The 18,300-nt window shown below is 42.5% G+C and overlaps 1 protein-coding gene across 1 annotated transcript in view; it reads left to right on the forward strand.

Moving 5' to 3' along the window:
- LOC146860509 (aminopeptidase N-like) overlaps positions 1–18,300 on the forward strand; it is a 368,609-nt gene that overhangs the window by 324,752 nt on the left and 25,557 nt on the right. Inside the window, exons 16-18 of the mRNA XM_085644421.1 lie at positions 6,900–7,010; positions 12,117–12,284; positions 15,611–15,751. Of these exons, the coding sequence (XP_085500547.1) occupies positions 6,900–7,010; positions 12,117–12,284; positions 15,611–15,751 (420 nt within the window). The remainder of the gene's footprint in view (positions 1–6,899; positions 7,011–12,116; positions 12,285–15,610; positions 15,752–18,300) is intronic.

The following is an 18,300-nucleotide window of genomic DNA, read 5'->3' on the forward strand; positions in this document are numbered from 1 at the left end:
CATCACTCTGCTGTGCCCTGCATCTCGCTGTTGCAGCCAGGATCAAGATACTTTGTGTAGCGGGCCATGCGTGGTTCCTGTATTCGGCCCGCACTCCATTGAGGTCGGCCTGAACACTTGACTTTGCCCTATTCCGGCGCGGTGGAGTAAACCCCCCCCCCCATAGCTGCATATTGATTCTAAACGCTATTTTTACATTGAGTCTTCAAAAATTCATACCTCGAATTCTACTTTTGGGATTTTTGGTCTTTTTATTTATAAAAGTATCATCTATTCTTCTAAACTAGTGTTGAGTATTTTTGTAGTGTTTTCACTGCATTATTGTTCGAAGTGTTACATAAATACTTTTCACATTGCCTCTTAAGTTAAGCTTGACTGCTTTGTGCCAAGCTATCAGAGAGTGAGCACAGGTCAATTTATGGTGTGTATCTGACTCACCCTGACTAGGACTGAGGTACCTGCTTGGGCAGGGTGTATACCTCTGCCAACCAAAAACCCAATTTCTAACAATTTGAAAATGCGGTACAGCTTGTTTGGTTCTGGGTGGATATAAATAATAATTATGAACCAATGATTCCTTACTACACCACAGTTGCTATTGTGATTACAAAAATTAACACTTAATATACACATATTCTGTTGCTGTTATTCTTAATCTAGAAACTTATATTTGATACTGTCCTTTCGAAGGCTAGGAAAACTCTGGGCCCGATTCACAGAACTAACTTAAGACAAAATCCTAAACTTACTACCATTTTGGTATTCACAGAAGGCACTTACCCATTTTGGTATTCACAGAAGGCACTTACTCATTTTGGTATTCACAGAAGTTAGGAGTCCTAACTTTAGGACTCCTAAATGCCTTCTGTGAATACCGAAAGTCTTAAAATTAGGATATTTCTCAGTTTAGTAGTAGTATAGTTAGGACTCCTAACTTTAGGACTCCTAAATGCCTTCTGTGAATACCGAAAGTCTTAAAATTAGGATTTTTCTCAATTTAGTAGTCCTAAATTTAGACTTAGGACTACTAAATTGAGAAAAATCTCAATTTAGTAGTCCTAAATTTAGACTTAGGTCTACTAAATTGAGAAAAATCCTAATTTTAAGACTTTCGGTATTCACAGAAGGCATTTAGGAGTCCTAAAGTTAGGAGTCCTAACTATACTACTACTAAACTGAGAAAAATCCTAATTTTAAGACTTTCGGTATTCACAGAAGGCATTTAGGAGTCCTAAAGTTAGGACTCCTAACTTCTGTGAATACTGAAATGAGTAAGTGCCTTCTGTGAATACCAAAATGGGTAAGTGCCTTCTGTGAATACCAAAATGGTAGTAAGTTTAGGATTTTGTCTTAAGTTAGTTCTGTGAATCGGGCCCAATATGTTTGGATGCGGTCACCAAGGTATTCAAATCTGAAGACCTCCATTTGTAAATCCGGTCATTTAAAAAAAATATATTTACATTTAAGTACACGACAATAAAGCAAAACATCCTTGTAAACAGGACAAATATAGAAAATTAAATAAGACACATCTATTTGGGAAAACATGAAACTGTCAATGTAAGAAAAAAGAAAGAAGGGTAAAGGGATGTCAAGGAAGAGACACTGCAATTTAAAAATAGGGAGAACATTGACCTGTTCACTTTTTGTAGGCATGGCCTTTATTAGAACTCAGTATTGTGATATTTACTACAGATTTTTCAAGGTTTAATGATGCCGTGAAATATTGTAAGTACGTGAATTATTACTTGAGGTGGATGGTAGTCCACTACAAGTAATAAGGTCACTAACATGTTAGGTCCAGGGAAATGTTTCAATAGTTTAAACCTGAGCTCAACCCCTGGAAGCTATGGCACAGGGCAGACTGGCGTAACTTAAATAAATTTGCAAAGAATTTCAAAGCATAAAAACATTAAAAAGTCAAAAATAAAACACAATTGCAATACCACTTCTATTTATGAAAATAGAGTGAAGTTTAATAAACACAATAACACCAACATAACAAAAATGTAATAGGTGGCACTGGAGATATGAATTTTAAAACTTTAAAACATTTAGGAGAAAAAGTGCCAAAACACAGTCCTGTTAGCATGGGGTGGGGACCTAGATGCCATTTGAACCCTGGTATTATATAGTAGGTTCATCCCAGTCAAGAAGTTTGCCTCTAAAATGAAAGTTGAAATCCTCCATTGGGGCAATGTTGCAGACTGTAACCATGGGAGTCTTCTTGAAGCCTGATAGCGGTTGGGCAGGTCCAACTAAAGCCATTGGTTTAGGTAGGAAAAGTTCAAACTTTGCACCCAAGAAGTCCCCTCATTGGTCAGATACTTTTTTCATCTTTGCTCAGTTAAGCCTTGTATATTAGGACTGTGTCTCTTTTTTTGGAGATTTGGTTTTTCAAGCGACAAATGTTCTGTGAGGGACTAACCGGATTTTCTTGTCTAGTGAGTTTGTGCCAAGGGTACCTCCTTGGTGGTGGTTACAAGTACTCCATCGCGCTGACAAAGTCCAGACTGGCGTATTTAGATAAGGGTTGGCTGAACCACCGTTCGCAGCAACCGATTTTTTTTCAGTCACATAAGCAGTTCACCTCTGTTGACGCGGGCCACTCCTCTGCTGGCTAACAGTTCTCCATCGCCATCAGAATGGCGGGTTTGCGTTGAGCCTATTAAAATGTCCTCATTGCGCTGGCATTGTCCTAGTAGCAGATTCATGATGGAGTGAGTACCTGGTGGAGAGGAGACTGGTAAGTACTACTTATTAATGTGTCAGTACACATACATGTTGTGTTTTCTACAAAAATATATGTAGGGAATGTGTCATGCCCCTTTTATTACATACAGCATAGCACACAAACAACATACACACACTGTTGAATTTACACTGATAGGCACCACTAGAACAAAACCCACAACTACAGCAACAAACAAATATTTTTTAAAGTGTCAATACAGGTGTGTTCACTTTACCTTGATAAGTTATAAAATGAACACTAATGCATTACACTTAAGAAACTAATTGCATGTAAGTGCAATGTAAAAATACGAGGCCTATGCAAAAGGTAACACACGATTCATTGTGAAACAAATGAAAAAGAAGCTTACCTTAGATCCCACCATCAACGTTTGATTTGTTGAGTTGATTAGCGTTGTAGCAAGTAGTAGCAGTAAAGAAAGGACCTGGACAATGGGTTCATGTCAGAAACGAAGGTAGAAAATAAAAAAAAGAGTATGTTTCTACCTCATTCCTTGAATTCTGCCAACTCAGGTTTGGCGGTGTCCCCACCATAGGTTCCTCGAAGGAAAGGCAAACCGTAATTGGATCGGCGGTAATCTTGGCTGGACTCCCTCCGACAGCTGCTCTTGCCTATGATGGCATCCACACGGGAGGAAAATTCTGCAGAGACGCCGGCACTCTGATGGACTATTGTCCATAGACCCACCAACATCTAAATAGAGCAGGCGGACCGCCAAGTAGGCAAGCGCAGGGACTGTCAATAAAGTGACAGTGGGACCAGAACCTCCAAGATCAGGAACAGTACTAAGGGAGTCAGGACTAACTCCAGCACAGGCCACCAGGAAGTTCCAGTCCTCTTCCACTTGCAACTGGTTACCGATCACTCCAGGATTTAGGCCTATTGCAGCTTGTTGTGTCCCTGTAGCCACACAGGAGGTTAGCCAACTGAGCCTTGGAGTCTACTTGAGGACAAGTGGGAGCAGGTCTAGCTCTTCATGTTGCCTCACAGTTCTCAGAACAGAAACTTCAGTCCTTCATCTGTTCTTCAACAGGTCCTGAAAGTATTCTTTTCGGAGTATCTGGTACTAAAGTCCAATTTTTGTATAGTTCAGTAGCAAGTGGATGGGGCAACTCTTGGATACTCCCTAACCAAGGAAAGAATAATCCTAAGAGCAGCCTTACCCACTTTTACAGCACATAATGTTTGCCTTACCGTAAACCATTAGATAGTGCACTATTCTAAGAAAGATTCAAGATGGTATAGGCTTTTACCCTTGGAGAAAGATTGTGTGCCAATCCAATCTGAGGTATGTTTAGGAAAACGAGCAGTTCCTTCCTTCTAAGCTACACTAAACTGGTTCTGGGACCATGTCCCCCTCCCACTGTGCAGGTGCCCAACTGGCTACCTTGGGCCTATAGAAAAAAGGTTCTCTCTACATAGGTCTCCCCTCATACTGAATTATGACTGGGTAGGCTTCACCTCTGTCCCTTTTAAGTTAATGAAGTTTCTGGAACCTCCACAGCTACCTTTCCTCAGCTAGTGGGGTTCCAGATGCCTCAGACTGAGTTTATCCTGTCACCAGGCCTAAGCCATTACCTCTGCTGTGCTGTGGAGCAATCTTCATACCTCATTAAGGTCAAGCACTTGCAGACATCTGCTGTCAGGCTAATGCACATTATCTTCCAGGAGCTTCAGGCACAGAAAAAGGTAACTTTCTATAAGAGACCTTTCTGAAATATTTATTCAAATCTAACTTCACCTTCTAATTGGATTTTAAATAACTGCTAAAAATAGTGGTACTATTTCTCAAAATCTTCTTAAACTCTATATAGCAGAAATTATATTTTAATCTGTACAATAGTTTTGCTCATAGGACAGTCAGAGCCTTCCAAAGTGAAAATTGCTTTTGGGGGCTTCTCACTGCAGGACCATGGTAACATTACATTTCTACATGTCCAACTTAAAAATACACCCTACTTTGTGGACTAAAAGCCATAAATAGGGGCGAGTTATTAATATTTATTCATGTACCTAGGACAAAGTAGTGCTGAAAATGTGATCATACAGTGCAACCAAGGTGAACAGTTGAAAGAGTGTTTGCAAAATGCAGCTGTCTCAAGAGTCAATCCATGTATATGAGAAAGGATGGGCCAAGAATTTCGCTGTGTACATGTCATCATCATGATACAAACTATCAAGAACGGCCCAAGGATCCTGATCATTGTGTTTGGCGGTGTTGCTGAGAGTTCACACAATCCTAGTAAATGAAATATTGCTGATAGATGTTTCCAAATTGTTACAAGGCGGCTCCATAGATTCACAGAGGGTGCTCCAGAAGTCGAATTAAGGCTGCAAAAGGGGTCTGGAATGGCACCGAATTGAAGTTAATACTGAAAAGTAAGGCCTAATGCAAGAAGTGGCTGAATTAATCTTGGGTGTTAAAGTGCTCCGTGTGAACCAGAAGAAGGAAATAAAAGGCAGTCCTCTGAGGTGTTGAGTGCAAGAAATTCTAAACCATCAGTATGCCGTGTGTGGATTTGCCATCTAGCTGTTATATCACTGTGAGATACTTTACTATTTCATTATTGGTTCTCATGTAGCATATTAGGTGGCATTTGATATTGGCAGCCAGTGCGACAGGGATATAGGATCCCGAGTGTAACCCGCCTTTAAGATTTTATCCCTACCAAGGAGGGCCTATAATAAAATTAAGATGGAACCTCTTTAGACAGCTTTATCTTCACTTTTTCTGTACATTGTTTGATCCCTTTTGAGTCAGTTACTTTATATAAAAAAACACAGCGCTCCACCCTGAACGGTGGTCTGTGTCAGGGTGTGTTAGCGGCCTACTGATGAAGCATGCCACTAACTAATGGGTGTGGGCAGTTTTAAGAAAAGTAAGGGTTTCCCTTTAATGTTTAATGTTTCTTTTCCTCCTGTCATCTGTGATATCTCACTTTCCCTTTGTGTGTGTTAAGATCCCTCTCCTTTAGTCTGGGGGTCTTACTCACTTCATTCACATACGCAATTGGGAATGGGGATTGTGAAAGAAAGTAAGGACAGGGTTTGGGAAGCTCCAAAACTCTAAATGATTAGAGTTGGTATCCATATTTATTTCCAGACAACAATCACCAAGAACCCTAAGGTGAAAAATATCACCGTAATTCAGTTACCCATCTATTTTTTTATGTTATATAGGGTCCCCAAATCATCTGCCGTTACTTGTAACTGCAAGGCTGAGGCAGATGAGTAATGGTGGAGCCATATATTATATGTCTTCCCCTCCCTGTTCGAAGTGTGAAAAACATTCCTTACCTGCAGTCCTTAGCAAACCCCCTGTCTCCCCCCGCCTTCCTTGCGCTGTGTTTTCAGCTTTCAGTCAAGGCTGATAAGCTCTCAGAAAGTGCTGTCAGCCTGGCCGGGAATCATGTGCCCCCCTGTATTCACACTATGGCGCAGAGGCACAAGGGGGCCCTGTAGGTCCCTCTTTGTTTCCTCACCGCCACACTTTTCATGGCGGTCTCACCTCCATGAAAAGTGTGGCTGTGACCACCATGAAAAGTGTGGCAGTGAGGAAACTCGTAATATGCTTGGCTGGGCCTCAGCACCCCACCAAGCATATTGCGGCCTCAAGACTGCCGCAACTCCACCAGTGATCAGACCGACCTGGTTGTAATAGGGTGGTCGGAAGACCACTTCCACCTCCCCCCTCGCGAGTCTGATGGTCCGTGGACCGCCAGACTCATAATGAGGCCCGAAGCTACAGTGGGTAACAACTTTTGTTATCAACTTTTGCCACGTCATAAGAATTTTTTATATCAGCTGTTCCTATGGCATACCAGTGAATTACCACATTCAGAAATTGGTGTAAATTATAGAGGCTTCCAATGGATGACATGCATTACAATATCATAGACCCCATTATAAATTAATATAAAACATTATTCTGTCATTTAGTCTTTCAGTGAATGTGTTCTCACTTTGAAATCTCCTTCTTTCCTATCATAATTCTCAATAAGACACCATCTAATATTTTTCTTTGGACTACATATATTATCCTAGGAACATATTGGTTTGCTTTCCATCATATATCAATGCTAATAATGATTTGCCTTAGCAGATTTGCCAAAAATCGTCTAATTTCATAACTTTGCCTAATTAGGTATAATGAAATTAATGCAATCAACACAGCATGTTCTTATGGGATTCCAGCATGCCAGGCACTGGTGTCAGACCTCTTCAGAAAATGGATGAATAATCCGAACACCACAAGGTCAGTACAAAGCTCAGCCAACATCTCATTGGCCTTTGATGTCCTGATTTTGAGCAGTCCAGAGTGCACTTGATTTTCTGAATCTACTTTACAGTTGTATTACAGTTATATTCAGGTAAATTTAGGAAGCAAATGTGAATATGCTACAAGCAAGCTAAACAACCAATAACAAAGCATGTTGTGCACCAACACACATATATGACAATAATTAGCATTTATAATTTAAAGAACCTTCAATTCGGCCTTCCTGAAGAAGACACAAGGTGAAGTCTCAGTGAATCAGTGAAAACTTTTCCAACTTGGGCACACAACTGCCAAAGTCTGAGGAAGCTTATCTTTCTCTTTCTCAATCACAGAAGTACCAACCTGTGACCTCTGGCTTCTGTGAATAGTGAACTCGGTAGCCACACCACATGAACTATAACTCCCGCCTTCTCCATGCACTGCTGATAGCGTTTCATATTATATCATTTATACAATCTAAAATTATAGCATTTACAAAAAATCTTATGACATCTCAAATCATATAATTTGTGAGAAAACAGTGCATGGTAGAGTGGCGAGTTCTAGTTAATGTAGTGTGGCGAACGAGTTCAATACGTCATGTATGGAGATGCGCAAGTTATAATAATGTGAAGGTGTTGTGTGAATTAGAAATTAATGGTATAAGTATAACTTTAAAATTTTTGTGTAGTAAACGTTTGGTTTGCATATAAAGAATAAATAAATGTATAGTAATTTTAAGGTGTTGCATAAATTATACATTTAAGGTAAAACTGTAACTTTAGAATTTGTAATGTGTAGTTTAAGTTTTGCTATAGAAAGAACAAATAAAGTTTTCCTAACAAAAACTTGGGTTTAACCTTTGGTTTTTTCATGGAAGTTGGTTTTTTAAATAAATAAAAATGTGGTCGAAGTCAAGTGTTGTCATTTGGTGTGTGGGTAAGTGAAGCATACTACAGTAGAGTGGAGGAGGGCCTCATACAATATAGTGTCGTAGATTGTAATGTTGTGGAGTAGAGTGGAGTGGCATAGCGTACATTGGAGTAAACTGCCTTAGTGTTGAGTTTCATGTTGTATAGTACAGTGGTGGGAATAAAGTAGAGTGGGGAGGCATAAAGTAGAGTTAATAAACCGTCATACATTGGAGTGGCGCTTTGTTCAGTCCAGTGGGGTGGTGTGTTTTAGAGTGCTGGAAAGTGTCAGAGTGGACTGTTAGGGCATAGAGTGGAGTAGAGGGTTGTGCAGTGTACTGTAGATACAGTGAGATAGCGTGCATACAGTCTTGCCAAGTGGAGGCGCAGAGAGTGTGGTAGACTGGAGCGGTGTAGAGTAGAGTGTCATATAGTGGCTTAGAGGGGAGTAAAGTGTTGTGCAGTAGAGTAGAGTGGAGTGGCATAGAGTGGAGATGAGTAGTGAGTCGTAGAGTTTATTTATTTACTTATAAAGTGCAACATTCATCCCATAGGGATATCACGGCACTAGTGTAGCGAGGGTGGTGAAATTAGGCTAGTCTATTGAAATCGGTGACATCAGTCCTTGGGGAATAGGTGGGTTTTAAGATTCTTCCTGAACGCCATGTAATCCTCCATCAGCCGTAATTCCAGCGGAAGCTTGTTCCAGTGCAGTGCTGCGAGGTACGAAAAGGTGCATCCACCTCCCCTACTCTTACTGATCCTTTTAGTCTCAACTAGTACCTGACGGCGTGATCTTAGGCACCTGGACGGGGAGTAGAATTTAATTCTATTCCAAAGAATCCTAGGGCCGGTGTGATGGAGTGCCCTGTGTGCATGTCCTAAGAGCTTAAATCTTGCTCTTTTACGTATGGGCAGCCAGTGAAGTTGCCTCAAGCAATCCGTCGCTGAGCTGTATCTTGCCCTTATTGAACACCAGTTTGGCTGCTGCATTTTGTATCACTTGCAGACGTTTGAAAAGATAGTCTGCCATGCCAACGAAAAGTGCATTTCCATAATCCAGCCTACTAAAAAGCAGGGCCTGTGTGAGTGTTCTCCTGCTTTCCAGTGGGATCCAGGGGAAGAGCCTTTTTAAAAGCTTCAGTGTAGCGAAGCTTCTACCACACAGGGTCAGCACGTGGTCCGGCATTGATAGGGTGTTATCGATGATGACACCCACATTTTTTGCACACTTCTTGGGTGCTGGGGCATTGCCTAACAAGTGGGTTCACCATGACGCATCCCAGATATGATTGGCACCGCCAAGAAGCAGGATTTCAGATTTCTCAACGTTGAGCTTTAAGCAGTGTTCTGACATCCAGGTTGCAATTTCAGTGAGGCAGTTGCTGAGTTTTGCCCTAGTGTCCTCATGCCTATCTCCGATGGCTATTGTCAGCTGTGTGTCATCAGCGTAGGAGCAAATCCCAAAGCCCCATTTCGTGGCAATTTTTGCCAGGGATAATACATAGGCATTAAATAGGGTGGGACTCAGGGATGCTCCCTGCGGGACACCACAACTGAGATTTTATGGGGTTGAGGAGAAGGTACCCATTTGCACGGTTTGTGTTCTGTTGACTGATGTGGAATAGAGTAGAGTGGACTGGTGTAGCCTACAATGGAATAAAGTGTTGTAAAGTGTAGCACGTCAGAAAGAGTAGCACAGTGGAGTAAAGTGGAGTGTCACAGAGTGGATTACACAGTATTGTACAGTGGAGTGAAGTACAGTGTGGGACAGTATGGTTGAGTAGAGTGGCATAGACTGTCGTAGAGTTGAATGGATGAGTAGCATACAATGGAGTGGCATACAGTGGTGGAGCAGTGTGGAGTAGAGTGGTGTAGAGTCCCATAGCGTAGAGTATAAAAAAGTGAGGTGGAGCGGCATAGAGGGAGTTACGTAGCATGAAGTTGATTGTGATACAGTGGCACAGAGTAAAGTAGAGTTCTGTAGACTCGCATTGCCTAGAGTGCATTGTTGTACAATGGAGTGCTATAGAGTGGTGTATAATGTGATAGAAGGGAGGGTACGTAGACTGTCGTTGACTGGAGTACAGTGTCATTGAGCGGGGTACAGTGGGGTTGAGAGGAGTGGTGGACACTGGAATACTGTACAGTAGATGGATTCTCTGTATTCTGCCGTAGAGGAAGGAGGAGATCTAGTTGAGTGCGTTGTCTTCAAAGCCAATATGGTAGAGTCTGGTGATGAAGGTGCAGTGGGAGTCGGTGTTGAACGCTGCTAATAGGTCAAGAAGGATGGGTGCTGCTGTTCCACCTATGTCGAGGAGGCATCTGATGTCAACCTGACACTGTGATCAGGGGGGACTTGGTGCTGTAGTTGGGCTGGAAGCCTGATTGGGGTCGAGCAGGTAGTTGTCCTCGAGGTCAAGCAGGTAGTCGAGGTAGGCTGGGGTGGGGAGTAGCGCAATGGGGCAGTAGTTCTTTAGTTCAGTGGGGTTGGTGGATGGTTTTTTCAGGAGGGGTTTGAATTCTGCGTGCTTCCAGGCATCGAGAATGGTGGCTGTGGAGATGGAGGTGTTGAGGATTTCTGTTAGGTGTGTGCTGATTACTTCTCTTCCAAGGTTGTGGATGTGTTGTGGTCAGGGGTCAGGGGGAGCTCCGGAGTTGATGGAGTTCATGATGGAAATGGTGTCTTCGGTTGTGAGAAGTTTCCAGTTTGTGATCAGGTGGGAGTGGGTGGCATCAGTTTGGATAGGGTGATGGTTGGGGTTGGGTAGTTGGGGTGCAAAGTTGCTGTACATGTCGGTGATTTTGTGGTGGGAGTAGCAGAGGGCTTGGGAGGGGTGAATCATGTTCTCTATGGCAGAAGGGGATGAAACTTTTCTGACAATGCTGAAGAGCTCTGTGTGGTTGGGGCTTGCTTCAAGGCACTTAGTGAGTGCTTCTTTCTTGGCTTCCCTGAGACGGTGGTGGTAGTTATTGAGGGTGGACCTGAAGGAGTCATGGTTGGTGGGGATTTTGTTGGAGCGCCAGAGTCTTTCTAGTTTCTTGCAGTGGCTTCTGAGGATTAGTAGTTCTGGGGTGAACTAACTGGCATGCTTAGTCGGGTTTGTTAATGGTAGTGTTCCTCAAGGGGGTGATGGTGTTGGCAGTTGTGGAGATCCAGTTTGAGAACTTCTGGACGTCAATTTTCCTATTAAAAACTGCATGGGGAAAACATGTTTTGAGCCCCTCCTCACATCCTTATCCCCTGCTTTACGGATCACCCCAAAACTTTCCTGGAAGAACCTGAGATGGATGATACTGTTTCCTGGATAGGTGGATAGGTTCATGAAATTTTTCAAAGAGTGCCAAAGTTATTAGCAAACCAGAAAATACATTTCCTATGGAAAGGTGGTCCTAATTAAAACTATCCACTTCAGCACCATTTGTTCAAGAAAGTGTAATTCACATTTTTGTTCAGCCCATATGAGTATTTCACCTTCACTAGCTCTTATCCATTAGGTGGATGAGTCACCCTATGAAGTGCTATCATTGCAGTGCATGGACTAGAGGCATGGGACTTCTCTGATTGACTGTGCCCATAATGTATAAAAACATAGAAGAGAGAATTGGTGTTCTGATGAAAAAGAGTTGTATTTATTGGGATGCCCATGCGTGTAGAAGGCTGCCTAAACATTTCTAAGATTGTAAAAGTGTAAACAAAATAATATGCTTTAGCCATCGCTCAGTGCACCGAATTTTCAAATGAAAATCCTTGATTCAGAACATGGCAGTCTATAAGGATATAGGTGGTGATGTGATAATGACATGGATGAATGTATGTGGAACTAGAACGAAACAATGACAAGGAACACCATAACATATGCTACAAAATTGCCCACACGTAATAAAACACTGTGAATTTTAGAAGCTCAAACCAGAATAAGGTACTATATTGGATGTCATCACATTCACTTCTAAGCTCAACTTGGGGCAACAGAATCAAGCTCCATGTATACACTTCTCGCATCCCATTGAAATATGATATACTCATGAGAAATGCCCAGAATGTGAGAGAATGCGAGAAGCATAGTGGGGTGGTGGGGGTAGTTATTTGATTAACATCCTTGCATATATATCAAAGAATATATCCCAGGCATTTATTATTAGTTGGGGAATGTCCTGCTTTTTTACAGATGATGTGTTTCTTTCACAGCATCACACCAAACCTGAGGTCTGCCATCTACTGCCATGCCATAGCAATAGGTGGAGAGGAAGAGTGGAAATTTGCCTGGGAAATGTTCAAAAGAACCACTGTTGCAGGAGAGGCTGACAAACTCAGGGCAGCACTGGCCTGCTCCCGAGAGCCCTGGATCTTAAACAGGTGAGTGATAACAACTACCTATTATTCTGACCCACACAAATGTGTGGACAGGGAAGAGAGCAATTTTTGAGAAAGGAAGGATAGTCTCCCTGTCTAGAATTCAAATAACAAAAAAGTATCCTACCACCCCTCTTCTTTTTGCTTTAGTGTATATCTCCCATCCTGTCTTTAAAAGAGCACTTATGCTTATTCTTTGTGGGCCCTCCCACACCCTATCGGTGTCATGCTTCATCATCGGGTCACACTACAGTTCCTATAAACCAGTGCCAGGCTCAACTATATCCCAGCAAGCACTTTGGATAGTCTTCCTAAATCTAACATGGATTAAAAAATCTTAAAAATACCTAGTTTGTATCCCGGTTTATCTTTGTTATTGGGTGCCACTGGTCTGATCAAAATCTACTAATCGGGTATTTTTTTTAGGGGAGGGTTACTACCCCATACCACAATGCTGTTTCAACATGTTTCAGCCCTTCTAAATGACCAGGTATAGGTCCAGGGCCTTCATCAGGACAACTTCCATTTAATGCCCCATATTGTGTAAGCAAATTTTCTTCTGTCCTATACATTGTTTTTGGTCAGTAAACCATCCTTTGTGATGAGATGGACATACATACATAGAGACATGCATTAGTGTAAGAGGCAGACCTACTTGCCTATCCTTCGGCTAGAGAGGCTCCATTGGAGCCTGTTTCCATCCCGTTCATAATGTGCAGGATAGAGAAAAGAAAAACTCATTATTCTTGGCTATTCTATATTGCAAAGGCTGAAAACAGATTACACAAAGACAACACAGTACACAGGGCATGCAAATTCACACTGTTGCATACAGTTGGATGCAAAGGAACGGATCACCAAGTTCCCTTGCCTTACCATAGAAACTCTCAAAACCTCACTTAGATGCAAACAATGTAACAAGTGATATAACTATCCTCAATCAAAGACTGATGTTTGGGAAGTACCACATCTATTATAAGATCTATTCTTTAAAAAATCTTTATACGTTCTTATTGTCCCCGGCGCATAGTCACACCGTATACGGAGCAGTCTGGCATATCCCTGTTGCCACACTCTGACTAGATCAGAGGTGAGATATTAGTCCCCTGGTTGCCCCCCTTACTGTCATAGCTGTTCAACTTGCCCCAGATCCTGTGCATAGGGTCGGATTGGGATCACAATTAGGCCCGGACACGCCCCAAAAAAGTGTCTCACATTCCCAAATGGTTAGTATTTTTTATTGTAGCTCTATGTCGTGTGAACTAGTCTGAAGGTATTGGAGCAATTACCGTGTGCACAAGCTATATTGCACGAAATCAAAATCATATTTATTTTAGGTAGATTAAGTGATTTGCCCAGAATACTTCCCCAGTTCCAACGTCAGCAGGTCTGAGACCATAGCGCAACATCCTACGTTTTTTTTGTCCTCTGGAAAAGGTGGCCTCACAGCGGAGCCTTTCCAAATTCTCCCCCACTCCTCCATCAAAGCCTAAAAACACTGGGACTGAGGTGACTACATCTGCCCCTAGCGAGGCCACTTCTCTTACTCACCCGCTCCTCAGCCCACTATAGCCTCAAGGTATGACCTGGCAGGGGAGGGGGTCAAGAAAAGCACACAGCTGATGCTGCTACTCCAGGGAGGCATAGGTGAGAATGCTTCCCCCTGCGTAGCCCTGCATATGCCCACCTTCCCCACACCCGCCATGGCCTGAAAGTGATGGTCAAGTGGGGGAATGACACTGCTTCTGGGCCGGCCATACAGGGCAGGAAGCCACAGTAAGAATGCACTAAGGGCCAGAACAACACCTGGCTACCAGTCTCAGTTTGACAGAATGGCAGGGGAGTACCCTTGATACTGGCAATGCTTTACAGTGGTCTGTCGGAACCGTAAGTTTCTGTAGGCCGGTGTAATTATGAGAAGTACACAGGAAATGTGTAAGAATGCTCATTCTTCAACTGATATATTCAGCCTTAGGATGTTGCACTAAATGGCCCACTCCACCAACATGTTCATATTTATGAGGTTTTCACCCTTGCACACACTTACTGCAAGTGAGATGCACTCACTGTTCTGTAGCCTAAGCGACCCACCCATTGTGCCCTTTATTTATCATGCAACATCATCTCAAATACACCTTTCTTTGTGTGATAGTCCTGATGATGACCCTTGAAGTAACAGGCGCAGGTCAAAGTCTGAAGCTTTCTACATGTGTCCAGACGAGACTCTCAGGAGTCATTTTCGAATCTAATATTATGACAACAATACCTTGTTGGACTAAGCCCATCACAATACATCTTGTTACTTACATTGGGGCCCAGAGGTCTTTTTAGGTTTCCCCTGCACAGTGCTTGTGAAATCTCTTGTATTTAATATATCTTGTCAATTCCTGTCACTCAATTACTGTGTCCATCCACTGCTGTGTGGAACCTTTATTTTGTGCATTTTCCCTGGCTGCATGCATTGAAACAGCTGCGGTACATTCCTGATCATTTCATTGTTAGCCTAACAAGAAGTATTCATATGATCTCATGCTACATTTTATGTGGGCTTAAGTTCTTGAACTCGATTTTATTACTTTGCTTTGGGCAGTTATATTGGTGTGCCCGCATAAGCCGTGTGAAGATCTCACGTCCCTCTCTCCATATATTGGAAGAACTTGACAACACTGCCATCTACTGGTTATTTTTTTAATTAAATATAAAAATTGCTCTACACGCATTTTCTCTTCAGATTTTTTTTATGTCGCTCTAGTACTGAAGCGAGTACTGGTAGTCAACTCGGATATCAAGTTGGATATCTTTGTGTTTAGGTTTCACATGCAAAAGCATATTATTAATCACACAGGCAAAACCTACTGCATTTACCAATACTTATTTTATTTATTGAAGACTGTTTCCAGTTACCTAGGAAGTGCAGCTGTGCTGCCCACACGTGTAGTCACTTTAGGTCAGACCAAATATTTTATGAATCTAATTTATTATTACACTCTTTCATTTGTGTGTATCTTCCTTTTTGGAAGGTTCATTAACTGATCTCTCACAACACATTTCTGTGCAATAGTTTAGAGTGTAACTGTTTTTATTTACAGTGTATGCCAATGACATCACTTTACCTCTGCAGATCCCAAGCAAGGTTTGGGGAGGACACTTGACATTGCTTCATATAATGCAAAAAAATAATAAGGAAATCATTGTGGGTTGTGCAGTGACTGACATTCCTTGCTAAATAGCTTTATTCTACTTTGTATGAACATCTTGACTAACTCAGCTTAACATCTTTGCAACTTGCAATGCTACGATCTGACATCTATGCTTATTTGCCTTCTTAGGTATCTTGAGTACACCTGGGATCACACAATAATCCGGAAGCAAGATGCAATCTCCACCATCTCTTCTATTGCTAACAATGTTGTAGGACAGAGTCTAGCTTGGGACTTCATCAGAGCCAATTGGGAGAGGATTTTCCTTGAGTAAGTTTACTAATTGTTTACAAACGGCTTCAGAGGCAGAAGCACTGGGGAAGACCTTTCACTTTAGAAAGAGGTAAGTGCCAAAGAATAAATATGAAAAACAATCACAGCATCCAATGGCTATTGGTCAGCATCTCGTCCTTTCGTGGCCTGAGAGGGTAAGAACGATCCAATAGATAGTACTTGAGGGAAAAAGATTTTTAGTTACAGAAAATGGCCTGCTAGAAAGGAAACTGCGAGGGCCAGGATTTCAATCAAGATGCAACCCATCTCCAATTTCAGAATAAACTGTGAAAACGTCAAATCATTTGGAAATGGTTAGGTCAAGCATCCTTTTGATTTCTTTAAAATGATATGTATAATATACTTGCTTATATGGGCTTTCAGCCAATCCTCTTCATCCATTTGTCTATTGTTGTGGTATTCACATTTGTCTTCTCCCCAATACAGTGTTTCCCAAACTGTGGGTCAGCCGCAAGCCGATTTTTGGTTGGCCAAGAAAGTCCAAGCAATAAGGATGCCTTTTTAGGTCTCGCGTTAGCAGCGCATGCGCTGCATGCGCTGTCTCAGCGAGACCTAAAGTAATCTTTATGTTGGCTGAAAGACCGTGGAATTTCTCCTGCCCCTTGTGATTTGTTTAACTCTGGCATTGCTGCTGTTATCTTTGTTTCTGTTGGCTGTTGATCTGATGCATCACTTCCGTTTCTATGGGAAGCAGCACCGACCAACTACTGTTTTATTGCGCTGTCTGGCTTTGTTAGTTTTGTTTAGGAACTACTTGTTTTAAATGTGTTCGCCCGACTTGCTCCAAGAGTGCCATTGTTAACAGTGCTGTTCTTATCTGGACTGTTACTGTAGATTGCTGCTTCTACACGCCTTCCTTGGTGGTAGTTAAAGCCTGAGCACTCGTGTTTTCATTTTTTACTTTAAACTTGTTTCACTCAACTTGTTTATTTTTAAGCAGGATCTGAATTCCCTCCCACCATTCCTTTGCTCGCCTCAGCCACTCCCCGCCGCTCATCTCGTGCTTTCGCACGTCTTAAACAGAACCATCTGCTCGTGAGTCGGAATGCTGGCATGGTAGCCCAGCCCCCCTCCTAGCGCTGCCTGATTTACAATAGAACCCAGGCACGTAATCCGCACATATTTCAGCTGCCTGGTGTGAAGTTCTTCAAAGGCAGCTTGTAACCTGAGCTGCCCTCTGCCTTCGCAGAATGCGTGTTGCAGTGTGAGAAGAGCCCGCAGGGGATTTTCAGCACTAGGTGCTCGGGCAAAGGAAAGGAAACTGAACTCGGAGCTAGGGTTGCCAGCCGGGCCCCCCTGCTCCGAAATGAGCTCTCTTCCGGCACCACATTAAATGTTGCAGACCTGTCCCTCATGTGCGATGTGTGCTTCGTGTTCCGGTACCTAGCGATATTAGCCGAACTGACCTCCTGGTCAGGGGTAGTAAGCGGTATCTAATTACCAAATGTAGGTATACATTCGAACAACAGTGTGCAAATTCCCGCTCCTCCACGAGACTACATTGTGTGATTTGGGGCATCATTTTATCCTCACTGTGTAGCCTCGTCCTCTATATCTTTTCAAAGGGGGCTTCTTAGAACCAGACTGTGCAGGGGCGTAACACAGGCCCCCTGCAGCCCCCGCGTTGCGGGGGGGCCACGCTCCAGGGGGCCCCCTCAGCGCACTGTGACCGTGACAATCATCATGAATAAACATTTTCATTTATTGCAGCCACGCGACCGGGATAGTGGATTAAAGTAGAAGTATGTAATACAGGCCCCGGTTCTGCAGGTGTGAGAGTGCGAGAGCAGTGTCCAGAAAGAAAGAAGATAGTGGTAGCGTCCATCTGCCCACCGAACCTCCCACCCAACCCCATTCATTCAGCAACCCATTAGAGGTAGATGCTAATTAGACGAGGCTGCTCATTTTGAGCTGGTAATTGATTTAAATAGGTTGCTTGTTTGAAGCAGGAGGAAAGTCTTGTGAATAGTTGGTACTTCGGTTTTTTGTCATCTGCATCTTTCAATTGCTTGTGCAGTGTAGCATAAAACGCAGGGGCCCGTGTGCTCTGAAAAAAAGGTATCGGAATTAATTACAGTAAGTGCGAATTGCGCAGCAAAAAAACGAAATGGAGGTTCAAATGCGGAATCCTGATTCCTGCAATACCTATACTATCCCAGGTGCCTTTCCTCTCTTTCTGATTAGCAGGGTAAGGTTTGATTCTGAAACTCTGCCTCGGAGAACGCTTCATGAAATACATGTTGGTGCTGATTTTATTACAAAATAGGAACTTGTTTGTCTGTGCCACTTTAGTTTACCGGTGGGCCCATTTTAAAAGTACATCCTTGACACCGCAAGAAAAAATCATCGTAGAGCGCTCCGACGTTTTATGAAATTGGTTTTGGTTTAGTGAACTGAACAACTATTGTTTTAGCATTTCTGCTTCCTAAAGCCATTTCTTTTTTTCATTTTGTTTTCCTTTCTGTTGATCCGAAGTCAAGGATATTTTATTTGTCACCATGCTGCTCCATTAAGTAGTTACGTGA

This window comes from Triturus cristatus, chromosome 3_1 (assembly GCF_964204655.1).
Source record: "Triturus cristatus chromosome 3_1, aTriCri1.1, whole genome shotgun sequence".
Taxonomy (NCBI): Eukaryota; Metazoa; Chordata; class Amphibia; order Caudata; family Salamandridae; genus Triturus; species Triturus cristatus.